The sequence below is a fragment of the Panthera onca genome, chromosome D2 (genome assembly GCF_046562875.1).
Source record: "Panthera onca isolate mPanOnc1 chromosome D2, mPanOnc1 haplotype 2, whole genome shotgun sequence".
Lineage (NCBI taxonomy): Eukaryota > Metazoa > Chordata > Mammalia > Carnivora > Felidae > Panthera > Panthera onca.
The window spans coordinates 41,069,703-41,083,878 of NC_138349.1; the positions used below are offsets into that span (position 1 = coordinate 41,069,703).

General features: G+C 40.5%; 1 protein-coding gene across 6 annotated transcripts in view; it reads right to left on the reverse strand.

Moving 5' to 3' along the window:
* WDFY4 (WDFY family member 4) overlaps window positions 1-14,176 on the reverse strand; it is a 302,324-nt gene that overhangs the window by 116,766 nt on the left and 171,382 nt on the right. For all 6 annotated transcript variants that reach the window (XM_078434513.2, XM_078434514.2, XM_078434511.2 and 3 more), the window contains one exon: window positions 4,462-4,539. In XM_078434513.2, coding sequence (XP_078290639.1) covers window positions 4,462-4,539 — 78 coding nt within the window. The remainder of the gene's footprint in view (window positions 1-4,461; window positions 4,540-14,176) is intronic.

The window sequence follows — 14,176 nt, forward strand, 5'->3', positions numbered from 1 at the left end:
AAATATTTCAGCTCCCTGGAGATTGTCACTGGTTTTCGAATAACATATTAAGCTTCATAGAGGATGAGTAATCCCAAACTATTGGGTTGTCCACCTTGGATTTAAAATTAGTCTTTAAACAGTATCTTCTTCACCCCAAGGATCTACCTATGAACCTGGGGGTTCATGGCTGCCTGTGTCTTCATCACAGAGCAAATAAGTTGTCTCAAATACCTGCAGCCAGACTGGCATGTGTCAGTAGTGAGATCCCTCAGAGACGAGTGATTGTTTAGTCCGTGACAGAAAGCCACAAGTGGTCCCAGGAGAGAGGACACAGGATGATCAAACGGCAAAAGCCCTGAGTTCCCATACCTGCAAGGTGCTCTGCTTTTTTTTCAATGTTTATTTGAGAAGGGGGCAGAGAGAGGGGGGCATACAGGATGGAAGCAGGCTTCATACTGACAGCAGAGAGCCTGATGAGGGGCTCGAATTCACGAACCGTGAGATCATGACTTGAGCCAACGTGGGACACTTTACCGACTGAGCCACCCAGGCATGCCACCTTCAAGGTGCTCTCTAATGCCTGTGTTTCTGCATAAGGTAAGGTCCCCTTTCGGCTTCAAGCTCGATTGGGCCAAATGCTTAGAGACTTAGAGGCAGGATTTCTGGTACGTTAGAGGTAGCTATGACTTGGGGCTGAATGGAAACTTTTCAGTAGCATTAATGAGCTTTTCCTCTGGGCAACCAACCCTTCCCTGCTTTTGGTCCCCCATGCTTTGGAGGGGCTGATCCCAGCCCTGGCTTCAGTTCTGAATGTCATCCGAGTGGTGGAGGATGATTACAGGATGGGCTAGTGCACATGATTCCCCAGGATTGGAGATGGTGCTCTCTGAACCTATACGGAGCAGACAGTGTAGAGAGGCAGATGCATGGGTACACAGTTGGGGTCACCTGCCCCACGTCAGGGTGCCTTTATGCGCATCAGAGTGCCCCTGAGGCAGAGACAGTCCACAGGCATGTAGCTCAGCAAGAAGACACTGCCTTTGTGCAAGCTAGAAAATGGGCCCCCAGCCTTTACATGAACGTTGCCTAGTTCTAGGATGTACAGCCTGAGAGGGAGAGAGAAGAGAAAGGGAGAGAGAAGAAACAGGTTGCTTAGAACAGAGCTTAAACACCTGGATCCAGCTCTTCTTGAAGCCTGCTTCCCCAGATGTTTTAGTACCACAAAACTTCATTTGCTGCCTGAGCCAGTTTGAGCTGAGCTTCTGATATTTGCATTTGAAAGAGCTGTGACAAAAAACTTAATATACAGAAACTCAGCAAGAAATGGCAACAAACTGTTGGCCCTTGGAGAACCCAAAAGTGTGCGACAGAACACTGCTTCTCACATAAAAGAAAGGCCACTTCTAGGATGGCAGGCGTCTTGCAAGAGCTTTAACCAGTAAAGCCTGAAATGTTTTAAAAACAGCACAGACAGAATGAGGCATTTCTGTCAATTATGGTAAGGAACCGCCATAAGAACAGGATGGTCTGGGCATAGAACCAGAGCAGCTGGACCACAGAAAAGAGAACAAACAGAATTTGGAAAAGGCAAATGGGAATCCTGGCAGGGCCAGAGTCGAGGAAACTGTTTTTGCCAGTACTTCTGGAGCAACAAGAAATTTGGGAGATTGGATATATCAAATTGCCTGATTTATTGGTAACATAATGATGGGATATGATGATGCTTGGATGAACTTCCAGGGCATTGGGTAATGTTACCTGGTCATGTTGCGGGCTCCTGCCATCTGTAGAGACCTCTCGGTTGTGGGCAACAGGCCAAGTTAGGGAAGTCTTACACCACGTATTACGGAGAGCCCTGTGGGCCGGGATCCCTGAATCTCACTACGACCACCCTCCTGGGAGGGCTTCATTGAGTACACTCAGCACACGCTGTCCTTGAAGAACTTGGTGGGTTTCACTAGCCTGATCTCTTCACAGAATTTGGACCTGGCTTTTCTGGAAGTAGAGTGGGGGCTGCCCTCAGAAAATGTATTGCCCCTTAAAAAAGCAGGGTGGATGCTCTAGGCCCCATTATCTCTGGCAGATGGTGATTACCTCTGCATTCCTTTAAACGTTGAAACAATCTGTCTTAAATATTTAAACACTTGGAAAGTATCCTTATGGATTAGCCTCAAATGCTGATTTTCTCAAAAATACCTCAAACAGTAAAACTCTACACAACTTTCTGAAGCATTCTCTGAACCCCATTGAAGCCCGCTGCTGAAAATGAACAAGGCCAAATGTTCTAGAAGGCTGGGGACTTTCCTCGTGGGCTCGGAGCCTCTGCCGAGGTTCTGTCCTTCCCCCACGAACTTTCAGTCTCACACATTCCAGCAGAAACTCACAAAGTACCACACAGCACATCTCTTCCAGTCATCAGCAAATCTCCCAGGCTCTTCCAACCGTAGGAAGAGAGATTCTCACATTCTCGACTGGGTGCTGATTTGGATGTTTAGACAAACAACACCCTCTATCTTGGAATGAAACAAGTGTGGCGAGGATGCCCATAAACAAAGGATGTAATCTTAAACAATTCATCGTATTTTCCCCCAAGAGCAATTGAATTTATTAGCTATATTGCTAATCCTGAAAGAAGTCAGTGAATACAAGTGGTGGGGCATTGATGTACAAGGGCCTGTCCGAGGGGCTCAGATACCAAGCGGCTAAGCCAGCAGGGCACCCCTCCAGCTGTGCAGTGCAGTCAACAATGTAGGTGCCCATGAGGAGGTTCTTCTCCACACTGAGAGTCTGCTTCAGACCAGCTTGTGCGACCAGAGAAACAGGAATGTCTCCTGATAGCTTTGATAGCCGCATGTCCTGTAGACCCCAAACCCCTCTTTCACCCCTGTCAAGTCTGATAAACTGCCCCTGTCCTTACTCACAGGATAGCTGGGGAGGCTATGTTGCTAACCTGTGTGTTTCTGGGGTGCAGGCTGCACAGCTCATGAATCCTTATTTCCGGGGGCATGTGTGGGCTCCCAAGTGAGCTTATTTGGAGGGAATTAGACCAGGTTACTTGGCCGAAGTTGATCAGAGCCGATTTTGTTCCCCTGACATTCGGGCAGGCCTTCCTTGGCCCCTCACCCCATCCCAGCCATGCCTCATGACTCCTTACACCCTATTACTCTACTCTTTATAGTAGAATATCCTAGAATTGGCCTCATCACCCTGCTTGTGGTTATTTCCTTACTCTTGGTCCTTCTATTGGGTTTTAAGAACCTTCAAGGCACAGCAGTGACATTATAACCTCTGCCTTTCCTGTACTTAGCATAGATTTTGGAACAGAGAAATCGTAAAGCAAATAGTATTTTTAGTGGGGTTTTAATACTATGTATATGTTGTGCTCTATTATTAGCAACAATTTTTTAAAACGTTTGTTAACAAAAAATAAAAATAAAAAAATAAAATGTTTGTTAACAACAACACAGACTAAAGATGAACCTCTTAGCCATTCCATAACCGCACAATGGACATGTATTCCCTGCCAGTCACTTCTTGGTGCTCTATGTTTTCTCTTTAATTTTTACAGTTAGGAAATATTATCCCTTCTTTGAAAGGGGGACCCTGAGACTCAGACTGCAGGCCTGGGACGAGGCAGACCTGAGACTCAACTAGAGATCTCACTGGCATGACAGTCAGTGCTCTTTACCTTGACTGTCCAGAAATCACACCTAGAGAGGGGTTGTAAGTATCTACATCTGCCCTCATGGTGGCGACCCACTGAACTTAGGGTAAAATGCAAAATCCCTAAGGAGGCAGCAAGCCCTGTGTGTTGTGGCCCTGCCTCGTCTTCACCCTTGTTCATCCCCGGTTCAGGTCACCCAGTCGCTTCTTCTTCCAGTTAACTGGCGGCATCCAGCTCTTTCCTGATCAGGAACTTCCCACATGCCTTCCCTTAGCCAAAAACACATCCTCAGAATACTTCCGTCCATCCTCCTCCTCCAGATCTTAACTTAATGGTCACTTTCTTGGAGGGGGCATCTGATCGGCCCAAGTTAAATTCTCCCCACATCATAATCTCTCATTGTACCTGTATTTTCCGTGTCTCTTGCGCAACACGAGTAATAACGATCGATTTATTTGTGTAGTTATTTCATATCTATCCCTCCAGAGAAGTAGAGTGAAGTTACCAGAGAGTGAGGCCATGTCTGCTCTGTGTACAGTTGCACCTGTACAGGTCTGAGGCACTCGGGGTCGACACCTATTTACTAGTGAATGAATGGGTAGATGAGAGGATAAACATGCTGACTATTTCCTCAGCTGCTGACAGCGTGGGTCCACATTCACTGCACAGGTTACACAAGTAGGTCTGACTCGTTGCTGGCCAATTATTGACTTAGCCAACTAGAACTTAAACCAAAGGCCTTCCTGATTCTTTGCTCCAGGTCCAGGGTAGATTCCTGGCTTCTGTGCAGAGAAAAGAGCTGTTCTGCTTCTTACCTGGACATGATCTTTGTATAAAGATGCATATAGTTCCTGTCCTCTTCTTCTGTAGTTCTCGATACACGACACGAAATCCTGGAAGAGAGAAAACAGGCCACAGCTTAATGACAGTTGTGATTTCAGATAAAAACTTCTCCATTCTGACCAATTATCAGGGGAAATAACGGTTACAAGTTTTGTTGGTCAACTCAGTCACAACCTCATCAATAAAGACTTCACTTACGCTGACACCACACACACAGATATGCACACACGCACACACATGTGCACACACACATTCACACGCACACACACATACACGTCTGTGGGTTACTTCCACTTCCAGCTATCGTGAGCTAGCTTACAACAGGTCAGTCTTCCTCCCAAGAATAAAAAGAAAAGCCATATTTGAATAATCTCCTTTAAGGCAGCAGAGAGTACCAAGAGAGCCAAGATTTAAGATGTCAAGATCTTGGAGATAAAGAAAACTCACTGAGATGTGCCCAATGCCTGATATCTATGATTTTTTGCCCCTGGCATATTTGCAAGTTTGCAAATAACACAAGAAGTTGAGCTGAACAGAAAGTGGTGGGTAAGAAGCAGAAAAGCTTAACGGAAATTGTGATGCTTTCAGGTGGCTAAGGAGACAAAAATAGGAATTCAGGCTCACCAAGACACCTAGGCCATAAGAGACCAAGAGTCCAGAAATAGGACAGTACAGAGAGGCAAGCCCAGCTTTCTGCACTGATGTTCTCTTTTAAGCAGTTTCTGATTTATAAGCAGTGTAAGTTGTAAAAACCAACAGGATTTGGGCTTTATAGTGGGATCTCTCAAGGGCTGCGCCGTAGAAATAAAGGCGGATTGGAAATAGACCAGGTCTTACAAAGCTGAAACCTGACTTCCAACGGGCTCAAACTCTGAGTACATTATAGTGATCTGCCCCCACTCCAAGTACATGCCAGAAGGCAAAGAAAGTCCTTTCTGGAGAAGGATCCCACCATCTGAAGCCTCTAACTGAGAATTTTCATACGAAATGTTCAGTAGTCAAGCAGAAATTACTAGATGTGCCTGTTAAAAGGATGAGCGGAAAAACAGATAATAAAAACATACCCCCACACATGTCCAGACATTACAGTTACCACACATGGACCTTAAAATAAGGCAAGGTGTCCCTTAAAAAAGGCAGAATGGAGGCTTTTGCAAGAGATATGGAATCTATGGAAAATAACCAGATAAAAATTCTAAGTCTGTGAAATGAATTAATTGAAATTAGAAACTCCATAGGTAAGTCTGACAGCAGAGTGGATACAACTGAACAGAGGGTGAGTAAAATGGAAGAAATATTCTTGCTAAATATGATGAGATATAAGTATGGAAAACACTTAAGACAAAGATAGTTAGATACGTATGTAATATAGAGAAAGCATCTAGCATATGTAGACTGGTGTCTCCAAAGGGGAGGAGACAAAGAAGCAATATCTGGAAAGTTAATGAGAATCTTCCCAAACGGGTGAAAGACTCATTGAGCCACAGATTTGAGAAATTCTGTAAACCTCAAACAAGAAAAATACAGTTAGAAAACCACCCAGAAGCCCATCACAATTAAACTGCAAAAGAGAAAAAAAGAAAAAATATTCAAAAAGATAGCAAAAGTTCTTATCATCTTTAAAGAGGCGACAGTAAGAATGGTAGGGGCCAGAAGAAAACGGAACATCTTCGAATCATGAAAGAAAAAAAAAACTGACAAGCTCAAAGCCTCTACCCAGTGAAAATATCTTTCAAAAATAAAGACAAACCAAAACATTTGCAGGCGAATAATACTGACAGAATGCATTACCAGCAGAACTGCATGAAGTGAAACACTGAAGGAGCTTTTGGGGTAGAATGAAAATGATTTCATATTGAAGCATATATCTTTGGAATGAATGAAAGACTACAGAAATGGTAAATATATTAGTATATCTAAATGAATTTTGGCTATTGGAAAACAATAATAGCAATAATAATAAAAACTTACAGGATTTAAAAAATAAGAATTAAAACACATGAAAAAATAACAAAAGATGGATGGGGTAAATGAAATAGTGTCCTAGGTTTCTTCAATTAAAAATTTGGGGGGGGGGGGCGCCTGGGTGGCTCAGTTGGTTGAGCATCCGACTTGGTCTCAGGTCATGATCTCACGATTGGTGGGTTTGAGCCCCATGTCAGGCTCTGTGCTGACAGCTCGGAACCTGAAACCTACTTCAGATTCTGTGTCTCCCCTCTCTCTGCCAGCCCCCCATGCTCTGTGTCCTTTTCTCTCTCTTGCTCTCAAAAATAAATAAACATTAAAAATTTTTTTTTAATTTGGAAAAAGGGTCTAATTTACATTAGACTTAAATAAAGCAAATATGCACATTGTAATTTCTAGGCTAACCACTAAAAACATAATAAAAGAATATGTGACTTCCAGGTAATAGAAGGGAAGTACAATAATTTAAAATAGTTGATAATATGTTGAAAGAGGGGAAAAAGGAATAAATAACAGATATTACAAACAAAATTTTAAACAAGGTGGATTTAAACTAAAATTGTCATTAATTACATTCAACGTAAATAGAGTAAATGCTCCAAATAAAAGATAAACTGTATCAAAAAGGAAAACCTAAGTAAATGCTACTTAAAAAGAGATACTCCTTGAAATAAGGACACAAAAGGTTGAAAGTAAAATGATGGTAAAAAAAAATAAACTAGACGAAGGCTAACCAAAAGAAATGTGGTAAAACTGTACAAGTAGCAGTCTTTAAAGTAAGAAGTGTTATTAGGAATGAAGACGGTACTTCATAATGATAAAGGATAAATACACTAGGAAAGTATAAGTTCTAAATGTGAGGCATCTATTAATATAGCCTCAGAATATATAATATATAACATAACAGAATTGAAAGGAGAAGCAAACAAGTCTACAATCATACTGGAAGAAGATAACTTATCTCTCAGTAACTAACAGAAGAAGCTGACAAGAAACAGAAATAAAGAATATTTGAAGACTATAGTAGGCAAGCCTCATCTGATGAACTGTTTAAAAAATTGCAGAAAATAAATGATACAGAACGCTCAAATGGAATTACTACTAAAACCTGCCACAGGATGGAACATGGAACAAACATAAAATAATTTCAAATGGCCGAAATTACACAGAATATACTTTTTTGAACATAGTGGGATTAAGTTACAAGCAAATTTTTTTTAATCCCCATATATTTAAAAATTAAGCAATATTATTTTAAGTAGCCCATAGGTCAAAGAAGAAATCAAAATGGAAGTTAGAAAATATTTTAGCCTAAATGAAAATGAAAATATCACATAATAAAGCATGTATGATAGAACTAAAACTTTTTTGTGGGGATATATGTAATATACCAATAGTATTATTAGAAAAAATAAGCATGTAATCTATCAAGAAATTTGAAAAACAATTCAAACCCAAGGAAAATATGTTTAATATCTCCCCCAGAAATTCTGATAAAGAAAAAAAAAACAGTCAAAAGTTACCAAGAGCAGGAAAAAGAAAACGAGACATCATTCTAGATTCTACAAACATTCAAAGAATCATTATGAATAACTTTATGCTAATACATTTGAAATTTGGATGAACTACACACACATTCCCCGGAAAACATAACTTACCAAAGCTGATACAAAAAGAAACAGAAAATCTAAATTGTGCGATGTCTATTACAGAAACTAAATCTGCAAATAAAACTCCCCCAACAAAGAAAATTTCAGGCCTGGGCATAAACAGTAATTAGAGGATGAGAGACCAAATTTGAGAAAAAATTCAGTGGAAATCAGCAATAGATAAAGCATAATGTGTCGCTACATAATTAATACCAATCCTTCTTAAATTTCCAAAAAACAAAAACAAAAACAAAAACAAAAAAAAAACAGAAGAAGAGGGAACACTTCTAAACTCATTTTATGAGGCTAGCATCATCCTGATACCAAAGCCAGATAGATGTCACAAAAAGGAACACTATAGGCCAATATACCTGTAAACAGAGATGCAAAAATCCTCAATAAAATGCTAGCAAATAGAATTCAACAGCACATTACAATAATAATACACCACGACCTACTAGAATTTTTCCCTAGGATAAAAGGATGATTCAACATCTGCAAATCAATCAATGTCATATACCACATTTACAGAATGAAAGAACAAAAGAACATGAGCACCTCAAAAGACACAGGGAAAGCATCTAACAAAGTTGAACATTTATTTATGATAAAGCTCTCAAAAAAAGAAGTATAAAAGGAATTTACCTAAACATAATAAAGGCCATATGTGAAAAGCCCACACCTAACATCATAATCAGTGGGGAAAACCAAAAGCTTTCCCTCTAGGATCCACCAGAAAGCAAAGATGCTCCTTGTTACCACTTCTATTCAACATAGCACTGGGAGTCCTAGTCAGAGCAATTAAATAAGAAAAATAAATAAAAGACATCCAAATTAGAAAGGAAGAAGTAAAATTATTTGTTTGTAGATGATATAGTCATATATGTAGAAAACCCTACATACTCAACCAAAGAAGAAAGAAAGAAAGAAAGAAAGAAAGAAAGAAAGAAAGAAAGAAAGAAAAGGAAAGGAAAGGAAACTGTTAGAACTAACAAATGAATTCAATAACGTTGTAGGATACAAAATCACCATACAAAAATGAGTCATGTTTCTATACACAAAGAACAAACTATCCGAAAAGGAAATTAAGAAAACAGTTCCACTCACAATAGCAACAAAAAAAGCAAAATAAAATAAAGTAGACCTGTCTTCTCAAATAAAACAACTGACAGTATTTTCTGACAATGATAAAATTAAGCTTTCAAATTTCAAATATTAGAATGTTAGAAAACGTATATCTGCCTCTATAAGCTTGACAGTAGCTAAAATTTTTAATATTGGTGGGGACATGAACATGTTTTTTCCATATTGTCCAAGGAAATGTGTCAACATTAAGGAGATCTACGTAACTCAAGGAACCAATATTCCAAAAGCATGTTAGACGCATGTTATAAAATCATGTATGAGTTAAAATATCCAAAGTGCAAAACAGATCAATATGTTTAATGGACAAAAAAATTCACTGATAAAGGTTTCAACTAACCTTTAAGAAGCTATTACTTGTTGAGTTTTGGTGGAGTATCAAAGAATGTCTATAATTTCCTTTCTGAATTCAAACTGCATATCTACAGGGAGCTAGATTTTCTTCATATATTTCAACCAAAAAAAAAAAAAAAAAAACAGTACAACTGATTGAGTAAAGAAGCAGATACAGGAATTGAATCCAACTGTCCTCTTACTAAGTCAGACAGATATTAAAGAGACCTGCAAAAATATAAAACAATACTCCCTTTTTAATAATTTTTATTTTGAAAAACATTTATTAAAAGTGCTATTTATTTTTAAATATAATGGATTTATTACTGTTACTTTTAAATGAATTAATAAAATGCATTACTTTTTAAATTTTGTCTTAATTTCTAATGTGGTAAATATCAATAGATACAATAAACATAAACAAGGCTTTTTGGAGTCCCCAGTCATTTTTAAGAGGGTAAATGGGTCCCAAGAATTATTGTTCTAACACTATGAAAATCAATAAATTACCACTCCATGCAATGACATGGATAAATTGCACATAGTCTGGAGGGAAATAAGCCAGAGAAAAGCATATATACTATGTCATTTCATTTACATAAAAGTAAAAGCATGAAAAACTAATGTGTGATATTAGAGGCTAGGATAATGGTTCCTCGGAGAAAAGAGGGGTCTAGTGACCAGGAAAGAACATGGGGTTTGGGAGTGCTTCTGGGTAATATAATATAATGCTATATTTTCTTCTCTGAGTACTGGTCACATGTTCACTCTGTTAAAATTCTTAAATGTGAATATTTGTGATCTAAACACTTTTTTCTATGTGTGTTACATTTCAATAAAATAAAAAAAGTGTTTATCAGCACAGATTCAAAAATATGAAAACAATATAATTGTAAAACCCCACTTAACAGTTTTGAAGTAGTGGGAATAGAATGATTTCTTTCTTTTCTTTGATTTCCTTTTTATTTTTTTTTTTTTTTTGCAGAATTTTCTTTCATATGGCTGTTTACACATATTTACACACATTTATAAGTAAAGCAATCATTATGAGCATTGTAAGTGACATAAAATGGTGACAAATTTGACTAATTTTACATCTAAGGCAGAAGCCCAGACCTCTTTCATACACGGTGCTCTGGAGACTTGCAGCAGAAGAGAGCTCTTGGGGAGCACTTGGACACAAAGCAGCTCCTGTCACGTAGCACATGTGCCACACATCTTGCCAAAAAGGGATGGATGGGCCTTGTGTGGGTGACCCCAGGGGCTTAAATGGGACCAGAGCAGGGAGTTTCAGGCAGGCAGACTCCAGCAAGACATGTGACAACATGTCCAGACTTCCATGTTGCTCCGTGTTGCTAAATGAGGGTCTGGAGGTAGAAAGAGAAGTCCAGGGACCTTGGTTCTTGGTCCTTACTACCCACAGTACATGGGCAAACCACTTGATATGTCTTGAGATTTGATTTACCATCTATAAAATGAGGTTAACAGTATCTCTTCTGATTATTCCAAATAGATGTTATGAAGATAGGGTGAGACTGTAGAATGAAAGTACTCTGTAAACTGAAAAGGGTCACCCAAAGAGACTATTTGTATGTAGGTCACAGGTAAGATCAGTTAAAAACAGTTGACTTAGATGGTCTCTTCGAACTTCACAATTAGATAAAATTCTGTGTGAGTTAAGTTATAAACCATCTTTACTCTTCAAAAAAATAGCTTAGCTACAATAGCTATAGCCCAGGGGTGTTTGCATCCTTGCTCAGATACTTCATTTCTAATGTCAAATTTACTCTCTATTGTTAAGTTCAGAAAACATTCATTGTCCTTCTCCTATTTTCCAGGCGCTGGAGTACAAAGATGAACCTCATATCTGGTTTTGTGGAATGTGATGGAAGAGACAGATGGTTATGAGCTGCCATGACCAATGTTGAGACAGAGCTATGCACAGGACATGGTAACACAGGACCCAGTAAATACACAGAAGAGGAGACCTCATCACCAATCATGTTCAGGGAAGGTTCTGTGGTTGAGATGTTGCTTTAGCTGTATGTATCTTAAAGGAGAGGTTTTAAATAGAAGTCTGATGTGGTCCATTAGCATTTTAATTGCTCACTCTTACAGCAATTTGAAAGACGAATTTAATGAAGGAAAGACTGGAAGTAGGGAGCCCCCTTAGGACACTACTGTCACAGGACAAGTGAGACATTAGATGGAGGAATGAGTAAAGTGGAGAAGTCAAATTCAAGAACTATAAGAAATGTAAAATTGGTAGGAATCAGTGACTGTATGAGAGAGTAAGAATTTCTCCAAAATTTCTGGTTTGCCTAATTGAGTGAATTAAATTAGATAAACTAAGAAAAATTAAGAGAGGATGCCTGGGTGGCTCAATCAGTTAAGCTTCCAATTTCAGGTCAGGTTACTATCTTGTGGTGAGTTCGAGCTCCACATCGGGCTCTCTGCTGTCAGCGCAGAGCCGTCTTTGGATCCTTTGTCGCCTTCTCTCTCAGCCTCTCTCTCTCTCTCAAAAATAAATATACATTTAAAAAAGAGAGAGAGAGATCACAAGAACAAGAGAAAGCAAGTTTAAATGATGTGATGTGTAACACGCTGAATTCAAGTGTCAGAGGTATGGCTGCACATCCCTCGAATAAAGCTCAGATGAGACATCCCAGGTTGATGAATTTGTGAGTCATGACCAACCAGATGATAGGAAAACCCTGAGAGATGATAAGATCCCTCCTAGAGAGTAGGTACAAAGAGGAGACTGGGGAGACAAGGTACAAAAGCTGGAAAACACTAGCAAAGTTCGGGCCAGCAGGAGAAAGGTTAGAGAGGTTTAAGGAAAACCATAAAGAGAGGCCATGGAAGCCAAGGCCATGTGACCACAGCGAATGCACCAGAGAAGTCCTGTAAGATGAGGCCTGAAAACATCCATTGGATTTGTCTGCAGGAACTGGTCATTGGCAACTTCTGAGAGTTGTTTCAGAGGGATGATTAGATAGCAATAAGTCAACTAGAAATAGGATAAGGAAGTGGAGACCATGAGTATAGGCAACTCATTCAAGAAACTTGACTCTGAAGAAGAGAAAAAGAGGTGGGAGAAGGTCATAGGATAAAAGAGGAAGAATAGAACTCAAGTGTATTACCGCACTGAGGGGAGCTTGGCAGTGAATGGGAGACAGTTGAAAAGCAAAGGAAAAGGTCCCTGATGGTGCAGGTTCTGCCAGATAAACGAGAAAGGATGAGATCGGCAGCCCAAGTAGAGGTTGACCTGAGTACTGGGGGAGGGAGAGGCTCTTCGTGCTTGGAGGTGAAAGGAAGGACCTAGCACTTTACAGAGGACAAAGAAGTTTCCATGTGCATTATCACATTTAATATTTAGTCTCCTGACAAATCTGTATGATGATAAGTGGGATAAGCGAGGGTGAATGACTCCAACAAAACACTCCAAGGAAGTGGAAGCCCCGGAAGATGAGCTCTTGGAGGCCGCCATCACGTGTCTTCCCCACGCACATTTCCACCCCGCACGTCTCCACAGTGCTAGGCAAACACTACTCTCCTGTTGGGCTTTGAGAACTTTCATGCTCTAGAAAGTTGTCACACTTGGTATGTAGAGACAGGAGGTGGGCGATTTGGGTCGGTTCAAGGGCACAGGCCCATCTGCCTGGGCAGCAGTAAATGTGGCACATGGATCAGGGACAAATTCAGAGCAGAGCTCTGCATCATTTATTGGAACTAAATAGCCTTTGCTTAGCAACTGCCTGTGTGTTAAAGAGTTTGAGAACCTCTGAAGTAGAACAAAGGGCCTCAGAAGGCTGTTTGGGGGTTTGAGAGGGTCCAGATCTGGTTTAGAGCCTGTGCCCTGCTGTCCCAGTGCCTCCTTAGGGAAGGGCTTGGCTACAGAATCCAGACCAGATCTTGGACTGGGGAATGGGGCATATCCCACTGTGGGCTCACCTGTAAGTGAGCTGACCTCGGCTTGGTAGGGCCCACCTTTGCCAGGGCACCCCTGGGGCTGGCCAGATGCTGGTGACCCTCTTGCCCACATGGCCCCACAGGAAGTGCCTGCTGTCCTCTGATGATGGTCGTTACACTTGTTTGTTTAAAGCATCATTAGCCCTGTAATCACAGCTGTGTGGCCCTGCAAACACAAGGAAGGCCAGCATCTGAAGACAGCCCCTCAGACTCTGCTCAGGAACTTGGGGCCAAGATTGCAGCTAGAGCTCCTGGCCTCTCCAGCCAAGCACCACACGTGCTGGGTCCAGGACTAAACTCTTCACCTGGACTGTTATCTACTGTGCGCTGACACTTTGTACATCTCTTTTGAATCCTCACCATTTTCTCTGCTTGTAATTTCTTGCAAAGAAACCCTAAGATACATACACAAACATTCACTGACAACATTTTCCACCATCCCAGGTATAGTAGCACAAAATGAAACAACGTAAATATCAACACATGGGAGGCTGGCTCTTCCTTATGAGACAGTATTATGCAGTCATACAAATCATGCTCTCCCAAAACGCCACCACTAGCCCACATAGCACCTTTGTGTCCCTTTTTGGGCAGATACTGTCCTGGACCTGGATGGATGACTTGA